The sequence below is a fragment of the Bos taurus genome, chromosome 12, assembly GCF_002263795.3.
Source record: "Bos taurus isolate L1 Dominette 01449 registration number 42190680 breed Hereford chromosome 12, ARS-UCD2.0, whole genome shotgun sequence".
NCBI lineage: Eukaryota > Metazoa > Chordata > Mammalia > Artiodactyla > Bovidae > Bos > Bos taurus.
The window spans coordinates 86195955-86215324 of NC_037339.1; the positions used below are offsets into that span (position 1 = coordinate 86195955).

Below are 19370 nucleotides of genomic sequence, written 5' to 3' on the forward strand. Positions count from 1 at the left end.
TACGATGTTACAAACGACCCTCTTCACAAAGACAAACCCAGCGGCACAAGAAGAAACCACTTCTCAATGTCTTTAAGGACTCCGCTTTGAGACGCGTGGCGGGCGGTTACCTGGCAAGCTTCGCAGGAGCTTGGCGTTGCACATGTGCCCCTTCCGGATGTCCGTGAGGATGTACTCCATGCGCTTGGCCCTCCACAGGAAGTTGAACACCCGTAGGTAGTGGCTCATGCACTCTCGCGTGAACACCTGCAAAGAGCAGAGCACAGACTGACGGGATCCCAGGACACGAGCACGCTCCCGGGGCGGGGCTCCGTCTTCTTTTTACTCCTGAAACAAAGAGCCAGAGGACACAGAGCCGCTCTCACACCTCCTAAGCAGTAGGTAAGCACACATGGCACGTTTAGGAAGCTGCATTGCAGAACAGCCTCCTGACCCTAGCGTGCCAGAGCACACTCAACGGCCTGGCCTGACGCCCAGAAGTTCCGTGTGACAGACGTTAGCTGAGCACGCACCAACCCAAGACGAACGCCCACCCTAGGGCTGGAGGGCAAAGACCGGATGGGCAGCGGCCACTTCCTTGCGAGTCCTGGGCAGACCCCCACCAACCAATGACAAGACCCCTCGTCCTTCCAACCCAGACTCTCTCATCGGACCACCAACCCACTGGAGATGGCATGGAAACCCACGCCTATCAGCCACAGGTAGGATCTATCCCAAACTTCTTTTCAAATACATCTACGATACTAACTTCTTTTCCTAACTCTACTCGAGCTTCTAAAAACCTGAAATTCTGAAGACATAACACCGCATGATCGATTGTTTATGCACAAGGTACACAGCACACAACCTCGATACTACAACAGTCAAGTAACCACATATGCACCACGTTCCGTTCAGTTTTGATTCCAGACACATTCTGTGAAATGATCGAGGCAGCTGGCTTTGCTACGGTATCATTTATACTACAGAAAAAACACATCGAAATACAATATTAACGTGGTGTATGATATGATAGTTTCCAACAACTTGTTAAAATATCTGGTTTTGTACGCTAAAATTACTAAAACTGTTTAAGATGTAAATTAATGAGGAAAAACTAATTTGCATATGACCAAAGATAGAGCTTGAGAGCAGATACGTATTCAAAACATGTAGCTCTGATCTGGGAATCTGAGTGTAAAAACATGGCCCGGCGGCTGGCACCTCAGAGCAGACGGACGGCAGAGCCGGCAGCCGCGGGGGAGCCCAGCCTTGGCACCGACGGTCCACCTGGCCGGGCCGGGCCGCTGGGGACAGGCAGGCCAGCCCGGACGGCACCCGCAGAGGCTACAAGGGAGATGCTGCAGAGCCGGAGACGCGGTGCCTCAACGGGATCTCCCAAGAATGAGAAGAAACGGGCGTCCATCTTCAATACTTCAGAGGGAAAGCGACAAGCAAGGCCAGAGGGGTCTCGGTCAAGGACATTCACCGAGTCTCAGAAGACAGACTGGGCGTGAAGAGGGTGTCTACCTACAGAGGCGGGAGGGCCGTGTGGTCGCTCCATGCAGGCAGACAGCGCTTCTGTCTGAACACAGGGAAAGCACTGCGAGCGACCGCACGGCCACTCCCGTGGTCGCTTAGAGGAGTAATGACACCAAGCTTTATCCAAGTACTGAGAATGCGGCTCCCAAAGTACACTTCGTAGTCTGCTTCAAATGATCCTAAATCAGTCGCTCCAGTCTAAGAATAGTGGAACAAAATGAATAATCCATTTATTAAGTACCTGCTGAAACCTATGACAGGATAAATGATATGTTTAATAATTTTTAAAGTATTAGAGCACTTTAGCACCCAGTGACTGTCTCACACTCACACTCACACACACACACACACACACACACACACAAACGATCCTGGCTGGAGTGTTCATTCAGCGGGTATGTCTTGGTGCCAAGTGATCACTTCCAAGAGAAGTGATCTCTGTCAGAGCAGCAGCAGCGCTGAAGCCACCCGCGGGTCTTACAGTGGCGATGGGGCCGTCCACGTGGTAGTCCAGGCTGAACACGTCCCAGCCGGTGTCCCCCGGAGAGACCTGCGAGAGAGCACACACCACTGCAGGGCCTCCCACCCCGACGCGGCCACGGCCCTCATGGTCACATCCCAAGGAGAACACAGGAAACAAAGCCCTGTTTCTAAACCCACTCAGCGTGTGGAGCGCCAGCTGTGCACGAGCAGAGACGCACACCTCTGTCCACATGGCGCCCTGCATCTGGATGGTGACGGGCGCGCGCGGGGATGAAGGGCATGTCCGGCCCAGATTCACCCCTCCCCCTCCAGACCACCCCCCAGACCAGAGCAGACACGACAGCAGGGGTCCACCCCCCATGGGGACGCTGCCCGGGGCCCAGCGTCGGCACCTCCAGCAGCCTCACGTCCAGTCGCTTGAGGATCTCCGGGCTGTCAAACTGGGCGTTGGTGGCTCTGACGGCGGTCTCCAGAATTCCAGTCAAATTGTGCTGGTACAGAGTAGTAGCTGGACGGGCAAGCTCTGGTCTTCACAGATTTGTATAAAAGTAAAAGAGAATGTTACTTGAATTCACAATAATCTCTGGAAAAACTTAAAATTATAGAGTCAAAATTATAAAAACTAAAAAGCCAAGTGGAAACAACACAGCACGGGAACAGAAGTTTCACAGAATCAACGGAAAGACTCCGTCGAGCACCGGGGGACTGAGACAGTCCTTTAAAAATGAATTTTGATTCAGCTTAAAACTGGGTCCTGAGTGTTTTGATTCCTAGAACACTGACACGCGCCACGTTAGCAAACACGGTTCCTAACTTGAGCCGGTCCTGGAGCAGCACAGCCCCCGGCACCGCCTGCAGATTCCCCGTGGAGCACAGGCCTCGGCTAAACCAGAGCAATGGGACGTGCAGACGCCCAGAGCCGCACCGCCGCAGACCCCGAGGATGAGCGCCACCTGCGTCCCCACACACCACACTAAGAGCTCTGCGGCCGAGCCCGCCCTCCCCAGCGGTGCGCAGAAACCGCCCCGCAGCCTTCAGGGCGCAGGATGTCGGCAGGAAAGGCTGAGGAGACCAAGAACCCCAGTGTCGCTCAGGTGACCTGAGGCAAGCTGGCCAGGGATGGCGCCTCCTCTTAAATTAGAAATCGGAAACACACCTTTGAGAAGAGACTAAGCTTCTGTTTGATATCAAGGGTGAGATGCTCCAATTATTAAAACCAAGCAGAAGGCAAACACGGGTAAGTCACCCAGAGGACGAGATCTGTAACGTGGCCCTAAAGGTTCAGAAACGCCCATGTCCCCGCCCACCCCCTCACCCCTGCCCGCCCCCCACACACTCACGATTGCTCCCATTTGCCCTACAGACAACTTTCACCCAAATCTAAGCCAACAGAGCAGGGCACGCGCCCCTTACACATCCATCGGGGCCTGTATTCACAGGCACATGAGCCTCTGCGAACAAGGCAAACAGGGCTAGAGGGAATAACGTGACGACGTGACGAGGCTTTATTCCCAAGACTCTACGAGAAGGCAACAAATTTCCTCTAATGCCATTCGTTCTTTAAACAACAACTCAAGACCCCTGGCCCTGCTGAAATCTACCGCGCACGCGTGGGCACGTCCAGCACGGTCTTACTTAAGCAAGTCCATCAGGTGCCGGATGAAGTCCCCCTGGCCGAGCAGCAGGTACCGACGCACGGCCTGCATGTGGTCCAGCAGGCTGTACTTCCTATTCAGGACGTCCAGGAGGTACTTGCTGGTCTCAAAATAAGCTGCATCAATTTTCCCCTGAAACGCATTTTCCAAATCTGTGAATAAATCTGCAGCTGTGAAGACAAGGGGAAAGCACACACACACACATGATCGCGTTTCAAGGAGGAGGAACGAGAGGCGCACGCACACGCGCCAGCCCGTGCCCGCCCGCAGCCCCTCACACACACGCACACGTGCCAGCCCACGCCCGCCCGCGGCCCCTCACATGCACACGCACCAGCCCACGCCCCCTCACACGCACACGCGCCCGCCCGCGGCCCCTCACACACACACGCGCCAGCCCGGGCCCGCCCACAGCCCCTCACACACACATGCGCCAGCCCACAGCCCCTCACACACACACACGCCCGCCCGCAACCCCTCACACGCACACGTGCCAGCCCACGGCCCCTCACACGCACACACGCCAGCCCACGCCAGCCCGTGGCCCCTCACACGCACACGCGCCCACCCGCGCCCGCCCGCGGCCCCTCACACACACACGTGCCCGCCCGCGGCCCCTCATACGCACCAGCCCACGGCTCCTCACACACACACGCACCAGCCCGCGCCCGCCCGCGGCCCCTCACACGCACACGCACCCGCCCGCGACCCCTCACACGCACACACGCCAGCCCACGGCCCTCACACGAACATGCGCCAGCCCACGCCCGCCCGCGGCCCCTCACACGCACACGTGCCCGCCAGCGGCCCCTCATACGCACCAGCCCACGGCCCCTCACACACACACACGCCAGCCCGCGTCTGCCCGCAGCTCCTCACACGCACACGTGCCAGCCCATGCCTCCCCATGGCTCCAAAACAGACCATGGGAGCTGTCGGGGCCACCAGCATCCCCAGCTGTGACCCCAAAACACTGCCAACGCTGGACATGGAGCAGACACCTGTGTTCCCATCTGGGGGAGCCCAGAGGGTACTGCTCACCACGTCACAGATTTAAAGGTCACAGCCCTTCCACAACGAAGCCAACTCCAGGCCGCACTGAAACACAGGTTCAGAGGGCACGGGGTGGGTCAGGCATGATGGTGTCGAGGATAAACCCGAGACGGCACGTGTTACAGGCGTCCTGGCCATGACACTTGTTGGCGTGATGGCTAGGTGCTGTCAGCATGCAGCTACATCAGGGCATCACAGGCCGCAGGGAGGCCAGACAGCATCCAGGGCGGGTGGGGGACAGCACACAGGCCCAGAGAGGCCGAGCCTCAGCTGGTGTCCCCAGCCTCCGACAGAGGAGGAGGAGCACCTGGAGCTGATTCACACCAGCAGCTTTTTAATGCAGGTTTGCATCCATGTAACCCAAAACCATTTACAAAACACATCTCAACACTGGATTCTACTGAAAAACCCTGACGACACGTGAGCGAGCGAGGAGAGACCCCCAGCGTGGAGCAGCAGGTGCCCTGCCACCGTCGCCCTCGTACCATCCTGCAGGGGCTCCGCAGACCTGGGCACGGCGATCATCTTTGTAGGGGGCGTCTGGTCGTGGCACACCTGGTGCAGGAAGTTGATTGATTTTCCTATCAGAAGGACCTGAAGAGGAAAACACCCTGGAGTTACCTTTGTTCAGAATCAAAATGATCACACATCCAAGTTCTACAAACACTCATAAGCCACAGGTTTCTACTGACTAAAAATTAAACAGCAGGAACACCAGCGACAGTATCAAGGAAATTTCAGGACCTGAAAAAACTGCTATTAACAAACACTTACAAGTACACGTTGATGCAATTAACGTACACTTCACCTCAAGAACGCAAACCCTAACAGGCCACAAGACGTGTTTCACCGCAGACCGGCCTTGTCCGTGAAGGCAGGCACACCCTGACGCCCAAGCCGCAGGAGCCCACCTTCCGGGACTGGTCCATCGTCATGAAGGACGGGATCATGGACGTGCGCAGCGTGTACTTGTCATGCCACAGCCGGTCCGTCTTCACGGTCGGATCCGACGCCACGAAGAACTGCAAGTGAGGAGGCGGTAAGACGCGACACAGTGATGCTTCCTCCAAGTGCTCACTAACTGCACAGCAGAAAACAAGCAATCCTAGAACTCCAGATCCAGGGGGACCCACCACTTACAACAGAACTTGTTCTAAAGGGCACCTTGGACAGCTCTCTCTAAACGCAATCAGTTATTCCCCATTTCTTATAACAAAGGGGTGGGTGCTAAGACAAGCTTTTTCCTTAAGACACGAAGTGGTCCTTCATTCACAGCCTCTGCTCTGCACATGGAGGGCGGGTGGGGGCGGTGCTAATCCACAGGGACTCTTCCCAGCCCTCTGGGCCCGGCTCAATTTTCAGTTCAAGCTGACTCAGAGTTTTCCTGCCCTCCCGTGTCAAACAACTGCGTCTCCCCCGCCGGGGTATCCACCCCAGCCCTGCAGGGGCCCAGATCTGGAGCACAGGCGCCTTGCCTGAGGCACACAGCTCAGATGGCAGGCGTGGCCCACCCAGCAGTGCCATGGGGAGTGACCTTCTCGGGGCGGCTCTGCCCTGAGAACCGCCGCGCTCGGAAGCTGCCCAGTCCGCTTCCTCAGCCTCACCAACCCGGGGACCAGCCTGACGGCTAACGGCAGAAAGGACGCAGGACGCGAAGGAGGAAACTAAGTCACTGCTTCCAGCTCCTCTGCTACTGCACCGAGGACATCCTCCTTTTTCAGTCACAGTCCTAACAGACTCGTGCTTTCGCTTCTGCAAAGCGCATCTTATTCTCCACGTCCAAGTCTGCCCCTTCCCGTTACACTCGTGCGCCTGCTGTATCTTCAGATCCCGCGTGTGAGCACCGACTCACACGGCACCTGTCCTTCTCTGTCTCACTTCACTAGCGTAACGTCCCTCCCAGCCTGTCCGTGTCACTGCAGATGGCAAACCCCACTCTCCTCTGGCCGCGCAGCGCTCCACGGCACACACACCTCTTCTCTGCTCATCCACCTGCTGATGGGACACTTAAGCTGCTTCGACACTTTAGCAACCGGAAGTAACGGTGCTACAAACATCAGCCTGCACCTCTTTTCAAACGAGTGTTTGTTTGTCGGGTGAACACCCAGAAGCGGCATTTGTTGAGAAAGGTCTGTGCTGTCTCCATGGGGATGCGCCAGTGCCCATCGCCATCACAGGTTCCCTTTGCCCCTCACTCGCCATCATTTGCCCTTCCCTGACGCCAACCCGACAGGCGTGAAGCGCCGTCGCGTCTCACTGTGGTCTCGGTTTGCATTTGTCCAACCGTGAGTGATGCTGAGCATCCCTTTAGGAGCCTACGGACCACCTGCTCATCTCCTCTGGAGAAATGCCTCTTTCAGAAGGTTCGTTCAGGGCTCTGGTCTCGCCCAACTAGTGGACCCAGAGACACTTTTAATGCTGCTGCAGGAGTAGCACAGCTCAGGGGTCACCTGGGATTTTTTCTTTCAGGGAAAAGGAGTGAAAACTCATCCGTGGGGGGCAGGTCAGTCCCACCCAGAGGCAGCCAAGGCGGGACGCGGGGCCTCACTCTGCAGCAGCAGGAGGACAGGGGAGTGTCCCCACAGCAGGGGAATGTGGTGCTCAAGAGGGCTGCCTGGGAGGCCCACGCGATGAGCCCAGGGCCGGGGTTAGATGAAAAGCAGTCCTGCTCATGGCGAGTCACGTGAAGCGCACAGAAGGGGGATAAGCCAATGGGGTGCAGGGTGGGTGGGGGACAGTCCCCCAGCGCGGGAGACAAAATCAAAGCTGCGGGTGCGGCCACCCTCCACCCCCAAGCCAGCCGCCTCCCAGGACCAACCAGAGAAGCTGCGAACACACACGGGGAGGCGCACAAAGGCGCAGGCAGCTCGCTCACGCTGCCGGAGACGCACGACCACAAGGACAGCCTCTGCTCAGACAGAGGCGCCGGGGCCACACAGGAGCCACACCACAGGGGCTGCCGGGCGCCGGAGCACACGCACGGGGCCCCGAGTGCGCTCCCACCAGGGACAGGGCGCCCGGAGCACACGCACGGGGCCCCGAGTGCGCTCACCCCAGGGACAGGGCCGTGCGGTCCTATCTGCTTCCATCACTCACAGGCAGTTTCAGCCTCGAGAGCCGAGGTGAACCCAGGAGCCCAGCCACAAGGGCCAGGACCTCCCACTGCTGCTCCGCCCACGCCCACCTGCCAACCCCTGGGCTTTGCCAAGGTCAGGGCCACGTTTATTCTAGAATCTGCGTGTTTCTTAACTGCTTACTGTGTGTTAAAAGCTACAACTTCCACTTAGTCCCCTTCTTTACTAACATAATGCAGTGACAAGGTCGAGCGGGGAGCCCTCTCTACTTCTGGTCAGGAGCCTGTGGTTTCACTGGACGACTCTGAGTAACAGTGACTTTCAGACAAATATGCTGCTTTCTAGCAGAACTAAGCGTGTTTCAACGTGCAGAATACAAATACACATATAAATGGCCTGGCTCAGCTAACCAGTAACCACGCGAAGGATCAGAACTCACAATGCCTGCCTCAAGGACAGACCAGGACGCAGGACACCCAGACCCCAGCTCTGCCACCAGCGTGCTGAGGAGCAGGGATGTGGTCCAGGCTCCTGAGTTACGGGGAGAACCATTTCCCACCAAGCACACACAGCTCTGCTCGACGCGGTGTCAGGAGGACAGGCTGGCCCGTGGGTGCGCCTGGCGCCCCACTGCTCTGAGGAGACACCGCAAGCCCAGCCCATAGGTGCGCCCGGCGCCCGGCTGCTCCGAGGAGACACCGCAGGCCCGCCTCGCCTCGGGGTGTGCCCGGCGCCCCGCCGCCCCGAGGAGCCGCCTCCTCACCTCGTGGTGCGTGTCTTCTAGCTCGCCATCGTAGATCCAGCGGTACAGGAAGCTCAGGACGGGATGCGACACCAGGCTGAGGATGTGCTGTACCAGGGACCGCATGGACGGGTCCCCCGTCTTGGTGTAGGCGTGGACGGCCGAGGCCAGCTCGCCTCCCTTCCTTCCTGGGGACACAGAAGCCACAGTGAACACAAACGCTGAGGCCGAGACGCAGAGACAAAGTGAGGAGAAGAGGGCAAGGGGTTCCCGGCCAGGAGAGCACGCATGCTGAGCAGAGCGCCGAGACCCAGACGGGGGCGGGAGAGGCCCAGGCAGATGCGCACAGGGGCGTAGGACACGGCTGCTGAGCCAGATCTGGGGCGCCTAGGAGAGGCTGCGGAGTGAGGGCAGCTCCGACGAGCCCCGGGACCCGGGGGCCTCAGGGGACCAGACCCCGTCCCCCACTTCATCCCAGGGAGTCCTGAGCGCCACGGGTGTAAATCCTGGCCCAGGGGTTGTTCCCCCCGGAAGCCCAAGTCTATCCGTCTGTCTTTGGTAGCACCCTTATGGCTGTTACGCATAAAGAGCAGACACAGAGGCAAGCCTCAGTGACACTCCCTAGAGCTGCCTTAAATCCGAGCAGAGTGACCTTGGCAGTGATCCACCAGGGCCGCCAGGGTCTTCAGTCTTATCTTGGGGTCGTAGGTCCACACCAGGAGGCGCCGGAGCGTCAAGCTGCTCTCGAAGCCCAAATTCACACCCTGATCGTCCTCCAGCTGCAGCTGCAAAACAGGAGCGAAGAGCGCCTGCGTGCAGCCGCCAGGAGCTCAGTCACGTCTCGACCCGAGTCAAGTCCCGGGGAAGGGGCAAGCCTCACGTCAACGAGGCAGAGGGCCTCTGGGGGAGGACAGCTCCTTCAGGACACAGGCGGTCTGCCTCAGGGGGACAGGACCCTGAAAGTGAGCCGCAAGCTGACTCCAGGACACCCCACAGCCCGCCAAATCTTACGATTAACGTAGGAGGAAGTGTAGGAACTGTGGAGAGTGGAATTTTGTAACATCTCAGATCGTGATGAAATAGAAACAAGGGCTTACCTGGGAGTGCAGAACGGAGAGTAATCGGTAGTACTCCTTGAGTTCCTGGTGCAAGGCCGCGCAGAAGCTCTGTGGAGAAAGAGGCCGGACGTGGTCGCCGCGCTTGGGACAGCCACCACACACCTGCGCAGGCCGGCTCTCTGAGGCACAGCTCAGGCCGAGACGAGCCTGCTTCTGTCCACGCGCTCGTGCAGGTGAGCCGCCACCACACACTAACGGAGTTGGGGGTCGTCTCAGCACTGGGTTTGCGGGAGCGCAGCACAGACGCGGCGCCTTGCTCCTAACCTGAAGGGTGACTCCTTTAGACCCTGATGCTGTATTTTAGCCGCACCTGTAACCTGGCTATGTTAGCCTCAGGTGAGCAGCACAGCAGGAAGACCCCGGGGGAGGGGACGGCAGCCCACTCCAGTGTGCTTGCCTGGAGAATCCCATGGACAGAGCAGCCTGGTGGGCTACTGTCCATGGGGTCACGCTGAGTCGGACACAACACAAGCAACTTAACACACGTATATAATCGAATCCCTTTATATATACTCGAAACACAACACTGTAAATCAATTACCCTTCAATTAAACAAATTTATTTTTTAACTGAGAGAATTTTAGGTCAAAGGGAAATCATTAAAATACGTAAAGTGACTCGGACAGGTCAGTGTTCCTAAATATTCATTAAACAACTTTCCTGTTTGGTTACCTGTGTCAATATTTACCATGTTTTCTATTTTCCTGAGAGGACCGTGGCTGACACAGTGTATCATATCAAACCTGCTTCATGGAAAAGGAACCCGCCTCAGGATGACGTCACATGAGGTTCTAAGGACATGAAGCGCGTCCTGAGGTGAGCGCCACCCAAGTTCCCAAGAACACACCTGGCCGACAAGTCCAAACGAGCGGTCCAGGCTTCTCTGGTCCGTGTACTTTCTGATTTTATTGTGCAGCCACCCCAACTCGGCCAGCCTCATAGCCGTATCCCTCAAGGATTTGTTCAGGTTTGCCTAAAAAGCAAACACGTCAACAGTTTAAAAACTACGTTTACCGCTGGAATCTTAATTGTTACTTCTTTCCAACCACTTGTACTTTCATGTTTGTAATTCTTAGGCTTCAACACCGGAAACTTGAAGATCACTAACACAGCGTCCCCGGAGTGAGGACAGTGAGACCGGGACACAGACGGCACCCTGTCGCAGGCAGCGTCAGGCTGGAGGCCCACCGCCCAGGAGGGCCCAGCGCGGCAAGGTCCGTCTGCAACGTCAGCCGCCCAAGTCACAGCCAGAGACGCAGAAGGACGGACCGTCAACGGAAGGACTGTGAGAAAGGCAGGCTCCAGAGGAAGCAAAACCGGGCAGGAGCGCCTCACAGGGGACCCATGACAGGGCACGGATGCCAGGATAGCAGTCCGTCAGGTAGCCCTGGCACCAGCATCACAGGAGGGAGGAGGTGCGCACAGGGGCCAGGACCCCCGCCTGCAGACCACCCGCGTCACGGAGCAGCAGCTCCCGCCCGGCCCTGGGGACAGCCGCCCGGCTCGGGAGGGCTGCAGCGGGTCCGGGGACCGTACCTTTCCCTCCACCTTGTAACAGTTGTCAGCGCTGCTCATCTTGATGTTCCTGCCGTCTATGCCCTGGAAGACGTACAGGATGTCTCTGACAAGGGCTGCCTCGGTGACCTCCACGGCACCTGTAACATGGTTTCCGTACGGTGAACTGCACGACACAATTCGTTTTAGGTAATATATTTGTAACCAGAACAAAATTTAAAAGCTAAATGAGTTTAAGATGAAAAAGAATATGAAGTTACATTTTTTTAAAAAAAAGGATTTTCTGAAAAGCATATGGAGATCATATAGTTTGTCTTCCAAGTCTTTTTTAAAAAGACAAAGCAATCTGTGGGAGTCTAACGTATGACCTAGGAGCAGCACAAATCAGTCCCAGAGGCATGGGTGACCATTTCACACGGTGTTAGAAGACTGACCGACTACACAGCAGGCGCGTGAGCCTGGCCCCACCCCCACCAGAGCAAAGGCTTATGAGCCCCGCAAACCCTGGACAAAGGCCAGCTCAGAACGTACTGTCACCCAATATCACAAGAAGACAAGGCCCAGATAGAGGCGAGGTTCCAGTGGGAGAGGCCCTGTCCGAGCACAGCTGGGGGCCCTCGGGGCGGCCGCCAGCACGGGCGACCCTCCACAAACACCAGGTAAAAAGGCCGGCCTGGCCTGTCGTCGGGGAGGAGGGTGCACACCCAGGGCCGCGCCCGGCAGTCCTGAGCACGGGCGGGGCTGGGCGCCAAGGCCCCTGAGCACAGGCACCCCCAGGCGGCACGCGGCGCGTGGGGCAGTCTCGGCTGCAAACCCTGGAGAAGCCGGAGCCCGTCCTCACTCACCGCCCGCATCCCCGTCTCTCCGCGGCCGCGTCATGCTGCGGGAAGCCGCGCTGGGGACACCTTTGGAGGTAGTGGTCTGTAAGGAAGGCTGGCTTGCAGGCAACGTCCACGCCAGACGGGCGCCCAGCTGCTGCCGGAGACAGTCGCCCGTCCCCGGGCCCAGGTGAGACTGTCTGAAAAGAGGAGGGGCCTGCTGGGTCCGCACACCGGGCTAGTCACAGAGGTCACTGAGACGCTGCAGACACGCCTCCTGAGTCACCACGTGAGCCACTGGCCCGTGTGAGCCCGAGACCCACTCGGCCGTCCCTCCCCGACCGCAGCCCCCCGGCTCCTCCCGCCTCCTGCACAGCCCTCCTGGCGCTGTCACAGGCCAACCCGGCTCTGCCTGCAAGCACCCACATACATTCCCAGCTCAGACTCTAGGGTTCACTGCTGACTTTACCCTGGAAACCCACCCACGTTTGTTGAGTAAAAACCGATGGCACTGCCCGCTGCCCTGTCCTCTCTCTCAGCCTTCACAGCACTTGATGCAAACAGACAGTGTGATCTGCAGTCCGCGTGAAACACACAGCAACGTCAACCGCAGGGAGAGGCCCACCCGCCTCAGAACGCGGCGGCCCACCAGGGGGTTCCGAACGGACCCAGAAACAGCCCGCCCCCGGCAGGGGAGACACTAAATCAAACTATGGTTTTGCGTATAGTTCTAAATTTAAGCAAAAGTCTAAAAGACCACTTTAGTTCACAGTTCTCTATACAGCTTTTGTCAGTATCATGACAATAATTATTTCAACTACTTATATTAAAGGCGAAAATAAGAAAGTCTGTTTCAGCCAGACCCTTTCAGCCAGAATATGAGTCTGAGATTAAATTTTGGGGTATATGATGCTGTCTTTCTAAAATCCTAGACTCTGTTTATAATCCCTGTGTCTGGACACACATTCTATTTTCCAGTATCTTTAATAAAATTTCACTTGACTAATACAATGACAGAAATATTGTCGGATTATGCTCACGTGGAAAACATCGTCTGATGGCGGCTGCGCAAGCCTACACCCAGTTCCCGCAACGAAGGCACCGCACACCTCGCTGCGAGCCGGCCCTGCCGCAGCACGTGCGTTACCAGGTCAGGAGGCGGCCGACCTGACCGTCAACGCAGACGAGAGCAGCCCGGAGGGCATGCTGAGACGGCTGACTCCCACCACAGAGCACATCGGACCCAGGGCCGAGACACCCCGGACACGCACGAGGCTCTGAAGACTGAATGACGGGCTGAGAGACAGGCCGCTCCCGCCTCCACCGCGGAGGCCCCACGCGACTGCCCGCTTACCCCGGCAGCAGGGACGGGGGCGGCGGGGTCGGGCCGTTGAGGTGTGCACGCCGATGCTGCTGATACCGCTGCTCCCCAGGCTGCCCGAGCTCTGGGCCGACGGGGCGCTGCGCTCCTGGTAGTTCAGGGGCAGGGTCTGAGGCCGGGCGTAGTAGTAGGGCGTGGAGTGGGCATCGCGTGGTAACGCCTGAGCGAACAGCGTGGCATAGTTGGAGACCTGAAAATAAGCACATCACGAATGCAGATACAGAATCACATGACTCTCCCCAGCCAACAAGACAACTCACACTCCATCTCCCTTTGGCTGCGTTTCTCTGCCTGGAGTCGCACAGGCAGACCTCAGACAGAGTCCAGACCGGCTCCGGAAAGCCAACGACAGAGCAGGTCACGCGAACGTCCGCCTTCCCAGTGCACCTGCAGGTCATGCTTACGCTACACTCCGTCTGCTGAGCGGACACAGCAGCAAGCCTCTAAAGCAACACACACGTCTTAAACACCTTCCCGCTTAAAATGGCAACCATCCCCCGACAAGGCACATTTGCCACAAACCTTCAACCTACAAAAAAGCAAACAAACGCGGCACCTGCAAAGCACGATAAAGATGTGCTGAATTCATTAAACGGTAAATTAGTCGTATTTCTGAAGTGTGCTTGAACCAATAAAAGTTTTAGAAAGCTTCCTGAATCCCAAGACTCCCACCTGAAAGTGAAAGTGGACGTGAAGTCACTCAGTCGTGTCCGACTCTTTGCCACCCCAAGGACTATAGCCTACAACGCTCCTCCGTCCATGGGATTTTCCAGGCAAGAGTACTGGAGTGGGTTGCCATTTCCTTCTCCAGAGGATCTTCCCAAGCCCACATGGTCTGTTAACTAAACACTCTATTCAGAACCTATGCAAACTAAAAGTCAAACAATTACTCAAAATAGCTTTAAAACCTGGCATTGTTATATAAGGAAAGAAGGCTCGTTACTCAAGGCTGTGGCTTTCCAGGTAAACCTGACTCCTTTGCGCATACTCTCCAACCTCCTAAGCTCTCAGATTTCTGGAGTGGGGCACCTTGTTATACCAGACCCTCGGGGACTCGGGCAGCTGCCCAATCACACCTTCAAAACACTGCACAGGTCAAAACCTGAACCCACAGACAATGCGCTTTTCAGGATGTAACAGTAATTAATGCTCATCATGGCATCTGAAAACAAAAGAAAACCCTAAAAGCTTTTCTGACTCAAAGAACAACAAAGCGAGGCTAACAGCAACTGTACACAGCAAAAATCTGAGCACCGATAGCTCTGCTCTACCTAACCAGAGGCGGTATTTGAAGTAATATTATAACATGATTCTCAAAGACACCTTAAGGAAACACAGCACAATGACTAAAAACGCCCTTAAAAATAAAGAAAAAAAAAAAAAAGCCTCTTGACCCTCATAGCCGCCTAGACACCTAGACAAGTTTTTTCCTTTTCTAATATTATTTTCTTAAGTACAGAAGCCAATTCCGATCAAAAATTGGCACAACTGTCCCAATAGACACCGTGCCTTCAGACGGCACCGCGATGTGAAACAGAGCTCACCTTGCCGGGCTGCCTGCGCGGATCTTCACTGAGGCTGAGCAAGAGGTAGAGAACTGACCACTTGTTTTTCAAAACTCCCTGTTGAGAAAGAAAACATTACAAGGAAAATGTTGTGCTACTCCGCAGCTTCACCTTCCCCTCTCCTGAGTTATCCTAATTTCCCAAAATAGACACGCATTTTAAAACCCACCTGGTGACATGGCGCCAAAACGCACCCTTTTTCAGGCACCGCACAGTGCTGCATCAGCAGGCAAGAACGTTCTCAGAGCTCAAGCCCCTGGGAGGCTTTAACCCGTGAAATCTAAGCCCAAGTCCCGAAGTGCACAAGCTTTTAGATTACCCTATTCCCGACGCACGGCATGTCCTCCCTGAAATAACCCTCTCAAGAGCCAGCTTCCCAAACACAGCGATTATCAGAATAGTGCCATCATAAAATGTGTGAACACCTCCCCTACATTAAGCCTGACTTCAGTTCAGTTCAGTCGCTCAGTCGTGTCCGACTCTTTTCGACCCCATGAATCGCAGCACGCCAGGCCTCCCTGTCCATCACCAACTCCCAGAGTTCACTCAGACTCACGTCCACCGAGTCACTGATGCCATCCAGCCATCTCATCCTCTGTCGTCCCCTTCTCCTCCTGCCCCCAATCCCTCCCAGCATCAGAGTCTTTTCCAATGAGTCAACTCTTCGCATGAGGTGGCCAAAGTTCTGGAGTTTCAGCTTTACCATCAGTCCTTCCAAAGAAATCCCAGGGCTGATCTCCTTCAGAATGGACTGGTTGGATCTCCTTGCAGTCCAAGGGACTCGCAAGAGTCTTCTCCAACACCACAGTTCAAAAGCATCAATTCTTCGGCGCTCAGCCTTCTTCACAGTCCAACTCTCACATCCATACATGACCACTGGAAAAACCATAGACTTGACTAGACAGACCTTTGTTGGCAAAGTAATGTCTCTGCTTTTCGATATGCTATCTAGGTTGGTCATAACTTTTCTTCCAAGGGGCAAGCGTCTTTTAATTTCATGGCTGCAATCACCACCTGCAGTGATTTTGGAGCCCCCCAAAATAAAGCCTGACACTGTTTCCACTGTTTCCCCATCTATTTCCCATGAAGTGATGGAACCAGATGCCATGATCTTCGTTTTCTGAATGTTGAGCTTTAAGCCAACTTTTTCACCCTCCACTTTCACTTCCATCAAGAGGCTTTTGAGTTCCTCTTCACTTTCTGCCATAAGGGTGGTGTCATCTGCATATCTGAGGTTATTGATATTTCTCCTGGCAATCTTGATTCCAGCTTTTGCTTCTTCTAGCCCAGCGTTTCTCATAATGTACTCTGCATATAAGTTAAATAAACAGGGTGACAATATATAGCCCTGATGTACTCCTTTTCCTATTTGGAACCAGTCTGCTGTTCCATGTCCAGTTCTAACTGTTGCTTCCTGACCTGCATACAAATTTCTCAAGAGGCAGATCAGGTGGTCTGGTATTCCCATCTCTTTCAGAATTTTCTACAATTTATTGTGATCCACAGTCAAAGGCTTTGGCATAGTCAATAAAGGAGAAATAGATGTTTTTCTGGAACTCTCTTGCTTTTTCCATGATGCAGCAGATGTTGGCAATTTGATCTCTGGTTCCTCTGCCTTTTCTAAAACCAGCTTGAACATCTGGAAGTTCACGGTTCACGTATTGCTGAAGCCTGGCTTGGAGAATTTTGAGCATTACTTTACCAGCATGTGAGATGAGTGTAATTGTGTGGTAGTTTGAGAATTCTTTGGCATTGCCTTTCTTTGGGATTGGAATGAAAACTGACCTTTTCCAGTCCTGTGGCCACTGCTGAGTTTTCCAAATTTGCTGGCATATTGAGTGCAGCATTTTCACAGCATCATCTTTCAGGATTTGAAATAGCTCAACTGGAATTCCATCACCTCTGCTAGCTTTGTTCATAGTGATGCTTTCTAAGGCCTACTTGACTTCACATTCCAGGATGTCTGGCTCTAGGTGAGTGATCACACCATCATGATTATCTTGGTTGTGAAGCTCTTTTTTGTACAGTTCTTCTGTGTATTCTTGCCACCTTTTCTTAATATCTTCTGCTTCTGTTAGGTCCCTACCATTTCTGTCCTTTATTGAGCCCATCTTTGCATGAAATGTTCCCTTGGTATCTCTAATTTTCTTGAAGAGATCTCTAGTCTTTCCCATTCTGTTGTTTTCCTCTATTTCTTTGCATTGATCACTGAGGAAAGCTTTCTCATCTCTTCTTGCTATTCTTTGGAACTCTGCATTCAGATGCTTATATCTTTCCTTTTCTCCTTTACTTTTCGCAGCTATTTGTAAGGCCTCCTCAGACAGCCATTTTGCTTTTTTGCATTTCTTTTTCTTGGGGATGGTCTTGATCCCTGTCTCCTGTACAATGTCATGAACCTCCGTCCATAGTTCATCAGGCACTTTATCTATCAGATCTAATCCCTTAAATCTATTTCTCACTTCCACTGTATAATCATAAGGGATTTGATTTAGGTCATACCTGAATGGTCTAGTGGTTTTCTCTACTTTCTTCAATTTCAGTCTGAATTTGGCAATAAGGAGTTCATGATCTGAGCCACAGTCAGCTCCTGGTCTTGTTTTTGTTGACTATATAGAGCTTCTCCATCTTTGGCTGCAAAGAATATAATCAATCTGATTTCGGTGTTGACCATCTGGTGATGTCCATGTGTAGAGTCTTCTCTTGTGTTGTTGGAAGAGGGTGTTTGCTATGACCAGTGTGTTCTCTTGGCAAAACTCTATTAGTCTTTGCCCTGCTTCATTCCGTATTCCAAGGCCAAATTTGCCTGTTACTCCAGGTGTTTCTTGACTTCCTACTTTTGCATTCCAGTCCCCTATAATGAAAAGGGCATCTTTTTTGGGTGTTAGTTCTAAAAGGTCTTGTAGGTCTTCATAGAACCGTTCAACTTCAGCTTCTTCAGCGTTACTGGTTGGGGCATAGACTTGGATTACTGTGATATTGAATGGTTTGCCTTGGAAACGAACAGAGATCATTCTGTTGTTTTTGAGATTGCATCCAAGTACTGCATTTTGGACTCTTTTGTTGACCATGATGGCTACACCATTTCTTAGGCCATAACAAAAGAATATTAGACAAAAAGAAAATAATTCTAAAGTCTAAGATGTGGGTCTTGGCATCAGGCATTCCTGGGAAACCCAGGTCCTGAAGCATTCAGAAGTCAGCAGTCACCCCAGGTTTCGTGCATGGTTGTCACAGAGATCCCATTAGTTTCCACGGATGCCCTGATCAGAGGCCCTGACGGGCAGGAGAGAGGATGCAACAGCAACCACAACTGCAGTTTCGGAAAACCAGACTTTCAGCAACAAGGAGGAGCAGGCCCGAGGCTCCCTGACGCCTCCCGTCCCCCTTCAGCCCCGAGCCCAACGGGTTTCCCAGCCCCAGAAGTCGGCTACTATTTAAAACATGACTATTTCAGGAATAAGCATTCAGGGTTCCAAACTGAACTGTGGAAAGCAACCGTTCAAATCAAACCACCCAAATGTGTGATCACAGAAGGGCCAATGCTATCAGACACGACAGCTTTCACTGATTAATCTCCCATTCAGGATCTTGAAAGTGAAAGTTGCTCAGTCGTGTCTGACTCTGCAACCCCATGGACTATACGGTCCATGGAATTCTCCAGGCCAGAAAACTGGAGTGGGTGAGCCATTCCCTTCTCCAGGGGATCTTCCAACCCAGGGATCGAACACAGGTTTCTCACACTGCAGACTTGGTAAGGCTTATGAGCACCCTGGGATATGACATCTGATAGGCAGACCCTAGTAATTTTCAATGTACAGATGGAGCTGCTTTTAAAAATACAGAAAATTTTAGGAAAAGCAAATGATACAACAGTTTGAAACTATCTGCCTAAAAATGACCATACAAAAAAGTTCCTGTTTCGTAACTTCATATACATTATCAAAGATGAAAAATAAACTTAAAGCAATGAATCCAACTAAACCCAAGTGCATTAAGGAACCAAAACGGTCAGCAAACAAGGCTACGCTTATTGTGAGGGCACAACAGACGAAGCAGAGAGGACTGAAGAGGACTGCGAGCTCTGATCCTGGCAGCACCAGACACGCTCCGTGATCCTCCACGAGACGGAGCACGGCCTCGCAGAGCAGCCACTCCTCCGCATCCCGCACGCGGTACCTGCGAGTGCAGCTTCCTGTGGAGCTCTGAGAACAGCGCCGCGTCCGCTTCTCGCCTCTGCCGGGTCACTGAAAGGCCGGAGATGAGCGTGTTAGTGACACGAAGTTCACTCCCACGACACTATCCCCACAGCAGCAGGTAACTGACGTCTGCAGGCACTCCTGAGCTGAAGAGTCAGAGCAACCAGTCACTTCCGTTCCAGGAATTTCATCAAGTCATCAAAAAAACGAAATTTGTAAAATATTGACACAATTAGGCTGGAATCAAAG

At 54.0% G+C, this 19370-nt stretch overlaps 1 protein-coding gene across 1 annotated transcript in view; it reads right to left on the reverse strand.

The window, feature by feature from the left end:
- Window positions 1-19370, reverse strand: part of TUBGCP3 (tubulin gamma complex associated protein 3) — a 35806-nt gene that overhangs the window by 9645 nt on the left and 6791 nt on the right. Inside the window, 16 exon segments of the mRNA NM_001192632.3 lie at window positions 111-246; window positions 2003-2071; window positions 2397-2532; window positions 3640-3829; window positions 5198-5306; window positions 5624-5734; window positions 8550-8716; window positions 9181-9313; window positions 9626-9694; window positions 10494-10619; window positions 11183-11301; window positions 12007-12179; window positions 13334-13372; window positions 13375-13550; window positions 14905-14982; window positions 19102-19169. Of these exon segments, the coding sequence (NP_001179561.2) occupies window positions 111-246; window positions 2003-2071; window positions 2397-2532; window positions 3640-3829; window positions 5198-5306; window positions 5624-5734; window positions 8550-8716; window positions 9181-9313; window positions 9626-9694; window positions 10494-10619; window positions 11183-11301; window positions 12007-12179; window positions 13334-13372; window positions 13375-13550; window positions 14905-14982; window positions 19102-19169 (1899 nt within the window).